The 12367-nt window shown below is 43.4% G+C and overlaps 1 protein-coding gene across 4 annotated transcripts in view; it reads right to left on the reverse strand.

The window, feature by feature from the left end:
- Window positions 1–2291: 2291 nt before the first annotated feature.
- The window catches only part of CALM1 (calmodulin 1 (phosphorylase kinase, delta)), a 10988-nt gene continuing 912 nt past the window's right edge, over window positions 2292–12367 (reverse strand). For 2 of the 4 annotated variants that reach the window (XM_011949420.1, XM_011949421.1), the window contains exons 2-6: window positions 10574–10604; window positions 9106–9249; window positions 6569–6675; window positions 6021–6156; window positions 2292–5845 (exon numbers count right to left, since the gene is read on the reverse strand). In XM_011949420.1, coding sequence (XP_011804810.1) covers window positions 5817–5845; window positions 6021–6156; window positions 6569–6675; window positions 9106–9249; window positions 10574–10604 — 447 coding nt within the window. In that variant the 3' untranslated portion in view covers window positions 2292–5816. Of the gene's footprint in view, window positions 6157–6568; window positions 6676–9105; window positions 9250–10573; window positions 10605–12167 lie in introns of all 4 variants that reach the window. The other 2 variants (XM_011949422.1, XM_011949418.1) reach the window with 2 other exon arrangements.

The raw sequence follows: 12367 nt of genomic DNA on the forward strand, positions 1-12367 counted from the left end.
GATATGTCTATGTGGGAAAAAATCTATCTTTTGCTAAAAAATGCAGTAACTTAAAAAAAAAATCACAACTTGAAGGGTATACAAAGACTCAAAATGAAAATTAGTTTAAAAGCAAACATGCTTACATACAGCCAGGATCTAAAGATTATGTTGTAACGAAATGTTCAAATAATTATGTTACTAGAGGAAACTCTGGATTTTCCTTTTAGCCTTTGTAAAAGTGAAAATAAAACTTTAAGATACGACATTTAAAAGACTATCTGGGGCTGGGCACAGTGACTCATGACTATAATCCCGGCACTTTGCGAGGCCAAGGCAGGTGGATGACCTGAGGTCAGGAGTTCAAAACCAGCCTGGCCAACATAGTGAAACCCCATCTCTACTAAAAATACAAAAATTAGACAGACGTGGTGGTGTACGCCTGTAGTCCCTACTAAAAATACAAAAATTAGACAGACATGGTGGTGTACGCCTGTAGTCCCAGCTACTCGGGAGGCTGAGGCAGGAGAACTGCTTGAACCCAGGAGGCGAAGGTTGTAGTGAGCCAAGATCACACCACTGCACTCCAGCCTGGGTGACACAGCGAGACTCTATCTCTCAAAAAAAGAAAAAAAAAATTATCTGAGCCAAGGCGCAGTGGCTCACACTTGTAATCCCAACGCTTTGGGAGGCCAGGGTGGGAGGATTTGTTAAGCCCAGGAGTTTGAGACCAGCCTAAGCAACAGAGCGAGACCGCGTCTGCATAAAAAATTTTTAAAATTAGCTTGAGCACAGCAGCACATCCCTGTAGTCCCAGCTACTGGGGAGGCTGAGGTGGGAGGATCATTTGAATCTGGGAGGTTGAGACTGCAGTGAGCTGCGATTGTGCCACTGCACTCCAGCCTGAGTGAAAATGAGACCCCATCTCAAAAAAGAAAAAAAACCCCACAATCTGAATGTGTCAATTCACGCTCATTGCTAAGGCTGCTAACACAAAGAACATAATTCTTGTAAGGAAAACTGCCACTTGATTTAATTGGAGTTCAGGGGCTTTAACGGGAGTTCTGGGCCATGAGCTAACTCATTGGCAGAGAGTTGAGGGCAGTGGGAGAAAAGCACTAAGCTATAAAAAGCTTTATGTTTTATTTCCTTCTAAGGCGTCCTGAGTCATTGGGTGCTCCAGCCCCCCAGTGCCCGGGAAAGTTCAGCTTGAATCGGAAATGTGTGTTTTTCTAAACCGGAGCTGCTGAAAAACCAGATGACGACACTTGGACTGAATCCCTTACAGGCCCAATGGTAGCCTCCTATTTCCGTCCTGGGAGAATGGAAGTCACTTAACAATCAGTTTCTCTGACCCAGGTTCCAATATTACATCACGTCTTAATAGCAAGGTTAACCTCCACTCCACCCCCAACATGAAGCTGCTGAGAATTTTTAAATCCCATTTGTCATCTCAGAGGACACAGCACTCCTACGCAATTTTACCTCCCATCCTTTAGGCTGCAATTTCATCTATCTAAACACAAAGTGATGCCAAACCAGGTCGGTCAGAATCCTAGAAAGCCACAGGCAGAAGGTACCAAGTCCAATAGGATCTTACCAAGGAGGATACCGAGGCCTGGGAAAGGTAAAGAACCTGCCTAAGGCTGGAGGGACAAAACCAAAACCAGAAGCTGGGTCTAAGGCTGCAGAGCAGACGGCCGTCTCCACGGTGATGTCCATATCCTTGTAGTCCCAGCTCCTGTGTGCAGGAGGGGCTGTTTAAATGCTTCCTGGAGATGTGTCTCAAGCCTTCCGTCCAAAGCAGGGACTTACCCTGCCCCCCTTTTCAGCCTTCTCACTCCTGGGCAGAGTGGGAGACACACAAGGTGGCCTCCTCTGCCACATCTGAGAACCAGGGTCTGGGCCAGTGTTGACTAAGGGGAAGGCTTCCCATCCCACTTTCCTCAGCTGTCCCGCTCTGGACATGAACCAAGGTATGTGCTTGTCATCTAAAATTCCCATCTTATTGAAAAAAATGTATTTCTTTGTACAAGTCCTAAAGAGAGACAACTAATCTTTATGGTGTAAATTTTCTGCATAAAAAGCAAGCATGGACAAATTAATAGGCTAAAAGAATATGTTAAAATGTCATCTATTAACACTCAAACTACTTAAACTAGGGTAAGGCTGTTGCGGGATGTGTCTATGGTATTTCTGGCCCCTCACTCTCACCGTACTAGAGGCCCGGTGAAATTACATCTGAGGGCAGGTCTACCTTGAGAACAAAGGGATTGAAAGCTATGCAAGCTAGAAACCTACACAGTTCGCAGTTAGAGATGAAAGGCTGCAGAAATGTTTATTGAATACAGTGCCAGGTTTATAAATAAAACTTATTTACAGTTTCCATAGAGTTGGTCCCCCATCAGAGAGGTGGTTAAATCTCCAAACAGTTTATCTCAAGATTTACAGAAATGTCCAAGTACATCTCCTTTTCAAATAGCCATGGTGAAGGGCAACTTCAGTAACAAAAGAACTACCACCATCTTTGCTACAGAAGTGTTTAATGAACAGTATAATAGATTTGGAGAAAGAACACACACTCCACCCATGCCACTACCTTCTTACTCCAAGGGATACAGACAGCAAAGAATTTCTGTCTCCTACAGGACAACTTCAAGGGATTAAAAAAACAGTAACTGCCAGCTGGAGGAATAGATTAAGACACATTAGTGGAAATCTAGTCACTGCCAAAGGATAAATATATTTAGGATATACAATAAATAATTCAAATGCTTAAAATAATTGAATGAACGGAAGAGTAGACTTGACCAAATTTACATTCTTTGTTCAGGAAGAGGTTCCCAGTATGCTGAGGGGTTCGTGGTAAGCTATTCCTCTGACGAGACACAGCAGCGCTGAGCCTACTGCACAGCCGTTCATTACAATATTGTTACAAGTACAATCAGACATGCATTTATAAAGAGAATATAAAAATATGTACAATAGCTCATTTTCAATGTGTGTAAGTTGCCGAAAGACACCAATGAAAGTGTGCAAAAATTCATTTGTCAAAAAATCAGAAAAAGCCTTCCTTGGCAACAGTGCATCAAAAGCCCATCTGAAATATCGAGATCCATTTGCCTTGCTCAACACCTACCCCAAACAGATGGAGAACAAAACTATGAAAGGGTTTGCCAAGTACTCAGCAGTTTCTTATGGCAAGTCTCAGGCTAAAGCAGGATGCCAGTTCAACTAATCACTTTATATATAAATATATGTATATATTTATAGAGTAGTTAGAAGTAGGGGCAAGAGTTTACAGGAAGGTGCTAACCAACTTCAAGGGCACTGCCACGACACCCAGCTATCTCCTCTCGCAAACTCATGCAGACTAACACCCAACGCCTGGGTTGGTCATCCCCGCAAATGCCAGGGAGAAGGCTACAGTGGATTCTGCCTCACCTCTGCTCAAAACAGGAACTCAGCATTCCCTGGACGGGGAGGGTGTAGGGTTTCTGGTTCCCAGACAGGATCCTGGCCATACGAGAATCCTGTTTCAAAGGTAGTCTTTTAGGATAGGCTGCAGGACCACTAAGAGTCCACCCAGCTTCTAAAAAGACTTGAGGGTTAGAAGGCTACATTTCAAAAAAACAACAAGTCAAATGACCCCCTCTGGCCCCCTCTGAAACTACTGAGGTCATCAACCACAGGCGTAAGACTGGGTCAGCCAATCAGGCTCTTTGACCACCCCCTGCCACAAGAAATATCCAGGACATTAACTTACTCAAACCAGGAACCCTATCTCACCAGAAGAGAAACCCCAAGGTATCCTTAGGCATTCCTTTCAGATTCAGGGAATGATAAAAGCCAACCCTTAGCTCATAGTGTCAACCTCTCTTCTACCAACCACCCAGCCCAAGGACCAGTAGCAGAAGCACATGGGCGATGTCTCCTCTCCACTGCTCTGACCCACCCCTCTGGCAGAAAATCTAACAAGCTACAAAATGCCAGAAAGACAGGGAGTAGGAGAAGGAGAAGCCAAGGGTCTCTATAAATCAGCCCTGAATGCACCCATTTGGCTGCCAAGAGCTTCTCACTGCCTTGCTAGCAGCCTGCCACTGTTCCCTGGCAAACTAAAACCACCCACGCAAACACTCAAAACCCCGATCTCCTTGCTAATGAGATACAACCAGTTAACACCGTGAAAAATGCACACCTCCAGCCTTCCATTTCAAAAAAGAGCTCTGTACTAAATGCAATATGCTTTTAAGGGGGTTTTACAGGGACCAATCTCAATGCAAAGACCAGTACCAGATGTCTGAGTTTTGGTTACAGGTTTATAATTAGACACAAAATTCACTCCACACTGGAGTTTCACTTTCAAGCTGGAAGCTAACGTTAGTTCTACTTGGGGGGGGGAAAGAAGTCAAGTCAAATCAACTTGGGGGAAAAAAAAAAGTAAAAGGAGGCTAAGGTTAAGTATAATCATAAATTAAAAGTCACGAATCAAAGGTGACTGGTAGTGTCTTCTAGGCATGAAGAGACTGGCTTAGAAAAGTGACTACTGCTTCTACCACACACAGCGAAGATTGAATTACAGACACACTAAATCATGTCTCTTGCAGATGGTCTCAAGTAGTTACATAAGACAGGTAATCAGCAGCACAATTGAGAACAACCCCTAAATACATGCTTGAGAGAAAGTGGTTTTTTTTTTTCCTTAAGAGCTCTACTGCCTGAATAGATCATTAAAAGTTACCATAATTCACCTTCCCCCCTCCCCCCAGTGAAAATGCAACTAGACCTACATGTCCATAAATAGGATGAAGCAATCGGTATCTGCTTGTTTTTAGGCAAGGTCTTGGGCTCAGAGGTTGGTGCTGGGGCCTTGGGAGGGAAACCCAATGCTGGGCTGTGGGCATTTAAATGTACACTGGCCTCCCGTCCACCTGCCTTGTCCCCATTTAGATCTCAGCTTTACAAAGCATTTAACACCACTTTAAGTTAATGGTCTTTTTATTGGAAAAAAAAAAAAAAGACTAGCATTTACAACTTGGAATGGACGTAAATTGTAATTTCTTTGAACAGCAATGTTGATGGTTGTGCTGAAGTCCACAGCCACAGCCTACTCTGCCGGCTCCAAGTCATGGTTCAGAAGGTTTTAAAAAGAGAGAGTCCAAAGATGCTCCCTTGGTAAAGGTTTCTTATTAAAAATGTGTGTGAACAGTGACAGCCTGACACCTGTTTCACTCTAGAACAATGCAGACCCCACCAGGGTGTGTCATCGTCACCACGGGTCGGAGCACACGAAGTACAAGAGGACCATCCTACCAGTGGGGCCACGTCTCAATGGTTTATCCTTCACCCATTTTTCTGCACGTCATCCTGAGGTAAACCAATTTTAAATGTGTTTTCGGTAAACCAGCTATGACAATTTATACTAAACAAACTGAACTAGAACCCATTTGAATAGGTTTTGAATTTGTTTTTTCATTTTTCATTTTTAATACAAAGGCCTGACTGTGCTCAATCGTCAAGCTGCATGCATGAAAAACTGGCCAGCCCAAACAGTGTATCATTAGCAAATGGAACTTTAAGGAGTCCTTATCATTAAGGTAGTACAAGTATTTATATTGTAAAACTGATGTGTAGCTTGATCTTTAGGGGACAGGACCACCAACCAATACATGCAGATTTTGTGTGTGTGGACAGAAGGTACTTTTGACATTCAGTTTTGCTATATAGAAACAGAATGAATAAATGAACTTTTTTCTTTTTTCTTTTTTTTGCAAGAGGTAAGTAAAAGATTCAATTTGATTCTTCTAGAGGGGGGAAAAGGAGTTGAAAGTAGGTCTTCATTTTGCAGTCATCATCTGTACGAATTCTGAAAAGACAAATATAATCGTAACTTTTGGTTATCTTTGAGAGCAGCTTTAATGAACACAACATCTTTACTGTACATAAAATAAAGTAAAAGGCTGTCTAGTGAAGCAGCTGGCTTCCTTACAGATCCCAAAGGTAAGGCTATGAAACACTGAGCTCAAATAATTTAGTTTTACCTTCATAGTTGACTTGTCCATCTCCATCAATATCTGCTTCTCTGATCATTTCATCTACTTCTTCATCTGTTAGTTTTTCTCCTAAGTTTGTCATGACGTGACGTAGTTCTGCTGCACTGATGTAACCATTGCCATCCTGTGAACATTCAGCAATTGTTATTGCTAATGATGTGGTGTGAGGAAGTAGGTCTTTGACTTAGCTACGCCCTCTCAAGTTACTGCTAACTCTGCTCCCGACAACAATTCTCTCCGATCTCTAGTTCCCACCTCTAACCTTCTAAATACATGCAAACAGCTAATGCAGAAAACAGGATTTTCAAAAGCTCACAACGATTCAAAGTAACAGTCAAGAAACGTGGTCCAAAATTCCTATTTATTATGTCTACCTTCACCTGATACGGTTACCATAAAGAGGACTTTTGAAAGTGAGATCAAAGGCTCAGGCAGTTAGATTTAAGTCTTCTGCCTATAACATTATTATAGCTTTTAAAAGTGACAGCAGAAGAAGCCATACTTAAGTACCATCTGCTACGTAGAAGCTGGATTACCTTGTCAAAGACTCGGAATGCCTCACGGATTTCTTCTTCACTATCTGTATCTTTCATTTTTCTAGCCATCATAGTCAAAAATTCGGGGAAGTCAATGGTGCCATTACCTCAAATTAAAAAACAAAAAGCTCATGTAAAGTAAGCACTCTATGAATGCTGCTCTGCAGTCATCATTTCAGAACCACTGTACAGAATGGTAAACACGTACTAGGACAAAGGGGCAAACTATCTTACTAGGTTCAAACATGTGCAGGTCTAAAACGTTCAAACACTTCACGGGGCAACTTCATATAATTTCAAACTCATCATCAGTGCCCAGGATAGTATTTAATTATACAAAGGAAACTGCACATCTGGATTCTAGCCCATGAAAGGGTCATGAAGGGCTGTACAGTTCAAGAAAAAAAACAGCACACACCACTCTGCAGGCTGAGTCTTTCCACTCTGAGGGAAGAAGCGCCCCCAGCTGCCATCCTTGAGTTAGGGAAATCACTCAGGTCTAACTCTGTCTTGGCTAGTGACGGCAGTAACGCAAAAAAGGCCTAGAACTGAGCTGCAGGTTAAGAGTATAAAGTGTTTCGGGGGAGAAAAGATTATGAGTGAGGAACATTGATTTTGCTATGCCATGCATGGGCCATAAAGTCTTACCAAGTCTTCTCCAGGATCATTTCTTGGCCACACTATGATGGTTAGCCACCTGTTTTCTTCCAACTGAGTATCTTTATTTCCCATTAAGGGAAAAGCTCAGCAGCACTCTCACAGCTCAGACCAGTAACACTTACGGAACTCGCAGAAGAATCTGTTCTAGGGCCAGTACTCCAAACAACTCCTCTTTAAAACTAAGAGATAAATACCCCTAAAGACAAGCACTCCAGACTAACAGTGTAATTGAACTAAATGGAAATAAAATTAGAAAGAAAAACCCTAGGTTAAGTTACTCATTTTCACCAGTACCTTTAAAAGAAAATACCTCAGGGATCCCTTCAAGACTTTTTAGCCTCAAAAATTTTAAGATATTGTTCATATTCATCAAAGACAAGAGAAATTATTTTAAGCTATCTCACAGCCATGCAGAGAAGGTCAGGTACCACCCTATTTTCTCAATGCAAACACAGGATTCTGTAGTCTGGCACAACTTCTCCTTCTTCCACACAATCCAAGAGCCTAACAGACTTCTCCCCTCCCCAAGCACAGATTCCCAGGGCTCCCACAAACAAGAGGAAGTTACTCCATGTTCCCAGAGAGCTGATCATCTTAGCAGTCAAACTAGAAAGAACTATGGAAAACTTTTTCTCTCCGAAACACTATTACTGAAAACCACTCCAATGTGCTGAAAGCTTTGTCAAAAAACCTAATCAAAAGCTCTGCTTCCAAATGTTTGTGACCAGACAAGCGATTTTACTACACCATCTTTGAGTCAATCATCTAGAAAGTAAAATCTAGATCCGAATTGTTTATTCCTAACTCATCTTTTACTTTTTCTTTTGACCTTCTCTCCCCGCAACTCATCTTTTAAAAATCATGTTCTATAACGTTAGATAGTACACATTAGAATATATGTAAGATTTACCAAAATACGTGTTTCTTTTAGGGGTAGGGAAGTGGAAATCAGCAGTCAGAGGTCTGTTGTCCACTGCTGTGGAGTCGAGAGGAACAGATGACAACCCGCTATCAGGGTTACTGCTGGTTCCCTCTGACCCTGGACCTTACAGCTTCCCTTTCCATTAGGTTCTGCAAATCTATCCCCTAGAGTCACCACACATCCGCCTCCAAACCTCACATGCTCCTCTGCAGCAAACACATCTACAAGCTCACACTGTACTCACTTTTATGGTAACTTCTAAGAGTGCTTGTCACCCACTTCATCTGGGGGCTCCTCCTCCTCTTTAGACACAGTAAGTTTGTAAAAAGGCACGTCCTATGGCTATTTCATTTCACCTCCCCATCAAGACTCAGTGCAGACTCATGGGCTAGTTGATAAAAGCTTTGAGCTCAGCCAAGAGCAGTGGTTCACGCCTGTAATCCTAGCACTTTGGGAGGCTGAGGCGGGTGGATAACGAGGTCAGGAGTTTGAGACCAGCCTTGCCAACATGGTGAAATCCCGTCTCTACTAAAGATACAAAACACTAACTGGGGGCGGTGACACACGCCTGTAATTCCAGCTACTCAGAAGGCTGAGGCGGAGAATTGCTTGAACTCGGGAGGCAGAGGTTGCAGTGAGCTGAGATCGCGCCAGTGCACTCCAGCCTGGGCGACAGGGCAAGACTCCGTCTCAAAAAAAAAAAAATTTGAGCTCTAGGTCACGCCAAGCAGAAAAAAAACAACACAGTGATCCCATGCAGAAAACGTTGTAGAAGCTAAGCAGGACGGACACAAGGCCCATCATCTTTTATTGTAATTGTCAAAGGCCCTAAGGCAACCACAGAAAGGATCTTTGCACATTTGCTTTGCTCTGGGGACCTGAAAGACAATTCTGTAACATTTCTGAACTTGAATTACACAACAATGGCCCTCATTCATGGTTCTAAAGCTCTTACCATCAGCATCCACTTCGTTGATCATATCCTGCAATTCAGCTTCTGTTGGGTTCTGACCGAGTGACCTCATGACAGTTCCAAGTTCCTTTGTTGTGATGGTGCCATCGCCATCCTTATCGAATAGGGAGAAAGCTTCCTTGAATTCTGAAAACAAAAGTTGACCCGTTAGACTGAATGTCTTTATCCAACCCAGTCATAATATACACTTGCCGGGGGCTTGCCAAAGCAAGTCATTCAAGTTGTGCAAGGTATCAGAAGTCTGGTCTTTATCCAACGAAATAAAGACCACAATAGTCCTGTTGGACTGGCCTTCATACAGCAGCCCACAAAGCAAACACTGCTCCCAGTAAACGGTGCCATATACCACAATATTCCCACAGGTTTCAAGGCGGCTAAGCTGGAACATGCTTAAATTAGTACTAAATCCAGTTTTGTTTTTTTTAAAAAAAAAAAACAATGGAGTCTTGCTCTGTCACCCAGGCTGGAGTGCAGTGACCGGATCCCAGCTCACTGCAAGCTCCTCCTCCCGGGTTTACGCCATTCTTCTGCCTCAGCCTCCTGAGTAGCTGGGACTACAGGCGCCCGCCACCTCGCCCGGCTGATTTTTTGTATGGTTTTTAGTAGAGACGGGGTTTCACCATGTTAGCCAGGATGGTCTCGATCTCCTGACCTTGTGATCCCCCCGTCTCGGCCTCCCAAAGTGCTGGGATTACAGACTTGAGCCACTGCGCCCGGCCTCCTGTTACATTTCTAAAGCTGTAAGAATCCCGTTTCATAACAACATGAAATGGTTACTAGAAATGTACATTCCCAAGTTAACAGTCTGTTTCTCTCCACATGACTTTTAGGATATTTCAGAAGCATTCCTGGTTTCCTAAAGAGAAACAGTCTCAAAACGAGTCCTCCAGGACTTTAAAAAGCTAAAATCTGCCAGGCACGGTGGTACATGCCTGTAATCCCAGCTACTCGGGAGGCTGAGGCAGGAGGACTGCTTGAGTCCAGGAGTTAAGAGTCCAGCCCAGGCAACAGAGTTTAACTAATGTAACTTTCTTCCCAATTATTACAGTGGTCCTAACTCTCATTTTCACCCATTTCCATTTATTTTAGGATAGCAAGCACAAGCTTTCAGAGCAGATTACTGAAAGACCCATGGCATAAGAACTGTAAACTAAATTGTTGAGTAGCAGGGTCAGTACAATTTAATCATAGGCAAACTTTGCACACTGTGAAACATGGTCAAATTCTCCAGAGTTTAACAAGTAGGCATCCTGATTTTACTTCCTTTCACCTCATCTATAAAGTACTGGCAAGAATAACACCTGACCTAAATGTTTCTGCTTACTGTTCTTATTTAAATAAATTCTTAGAAAACTGCCCAGACTGTAGCGGGGAGGAACAGAGGAGTCACCAAAACTGAGTCAATGCCTAGTTCTGGCCTTCTGGGGACTCCTTGGAGTTGTCAACTTACCAGCAATCTGTTCCTCGGTCAGCTGATCAGCCTACATGAAGAAAGAAAAGGTTATCATTCAGTCCACAACATGTTTGGTTGATTTCAACACAGGTTTTCCAATTATACTTTTAATACTGTGATCTTTCAAAAATCGATTTTCAAAAAATCTTTTGAAACCTGTAGCACTGTCATTTAATGAAAGTAATTAGAATAAAAGAAACTCTTTATGCTATTTTAACAAACGATTACAAGGAAGTGACAACCTCTGCTCACTTCAAGTTTTCTGGGCCCATGGCTTACAGCTTGCTCTGCAATCTAACTAGGCTAAGTTCATCATGTGAAAAATGGCACCTCTAGTGGCAGAAGGCCCCATGGCACCAGCTGCAGTGGCAGCAGGCTCTAAGAAGCGCGCCACCTACTGCACCATGGACACCGCAGTCCCCCGTTCCACTCAACAAGGGACCCAGCCCACTGCCACTGCCACCACAGCCAGGATCAGGGCAGGCTTTCAGCGCACCTTGCGCACTGCTCCAGGCCCTCGAAATCTCCAAACTGTCGTTACATAATGGCATTGGGTTGGATTAATAGGCTTTTACATCCATTTTATGAGAAATAATTAAGTGGAAAAAATAAAGATACAGCAACTGGGTACCCCACCAACTTCATTTCCATGTAACAAATGCTTTCCAATCCTTTAAATTAGGCAGTTATTTGTTAAAAGCCTACCATTTACAATGGTTAATGCCCTGGGTCAAATTATCCTATTATTCAGAAGCCAGGAAAAAATGGTACCATCTTATAAATGAAGTGTTACAAAACTACAAAAATTAAGTACACAGAAAACTACACAATAATTATCAGACTATATATACTCCGCTCTTTTCTGGCAAAGAGGGTCTACTAAATTTGCTGGAGAGTATTAACCCTACCTTCCTTAAGAATGACATAAGAACTGTTCTTAATAAACACACTTCAATCGAGGCAGTAATGGCCACGAAGGTAATTCTCAGTTGCATTATTTGGTCTCCACCACACTGAACCCGTGCCTCCAGCCGAGGGAATTCGAGACCTCAAGGAGAGCTAATGTGTATTTCTCCTTTAAAGGATGCCTAAGAAGCCAATTGCAAAATAAGTCCTAATAGAAAGCTGATGAAGTTTATTCTCTTAAGTGAAAACTTTAACAGCAAGAATGGTGGTCCAATATATTGATATTGGGTGAAAACTTGTTTTTACAGATTATAAATGGATTTTTCTTTCTACCCCAATCACTAAAAATTGGCTTTCTTAAAATTAAATGGAGACACGATGATTTACGTAACGCCAGGGCAACATCTGTCTTGTACAACAGGAAGCGCCGCCACACCTCGCAAGAGAAACTGTCACCTTATGGGGAGAACAGTCCCACCTCGCTACAAAACTCTCGTTAGAGGGGTTACCAGGGGCATCCAACTTTCTCGAAAACGAAATCCTCCTCCCTCAAAGGGCGCTAGCCTTGGGGGCAAAGGTGTACCAGAACCCTGCAGGGAACCATCTCCCCACCCGCCAAACCAGAAATGCAGTCGGTGATGTCAGCCCTGCCCGCCGAGGGAGGAAGGGGCTGTGGAAAACACACCCAGCAAGGCGCACAGTCGCATCTGGCAATCTAGAGGCTGCAGAGAAAGCGGAAACGTGGCGGGCATCTCTCTGCGGAATGGAAGTGGCGCCGGGCAGGAGGAACGCGGAGGGGCCAGGCAGGACGCGTGCCCGGGAGCAGGCGGGGAACAAGCCGGCGCCTGAGCGGGCGTCGGGACGCCACCCCTCCTCGGCCAGGAG

Source organism: Colobus angolensis, unplaced genomic scaffold (assembly GCF_000951035.1).
Source record: "Colobus angolensis palliatus isolate OR3802 unplaced genomic scaffold, Cang.pa_1.0 Scaffold3, whole genome shotgun sequence".
NCBI classification, from domain to species: domain Eukaryota; kingdom Metazoa; phylum Chordata; class Mammalia; order Primates; family Cercopithecidae; genus Colobus; species Colobus angolensis.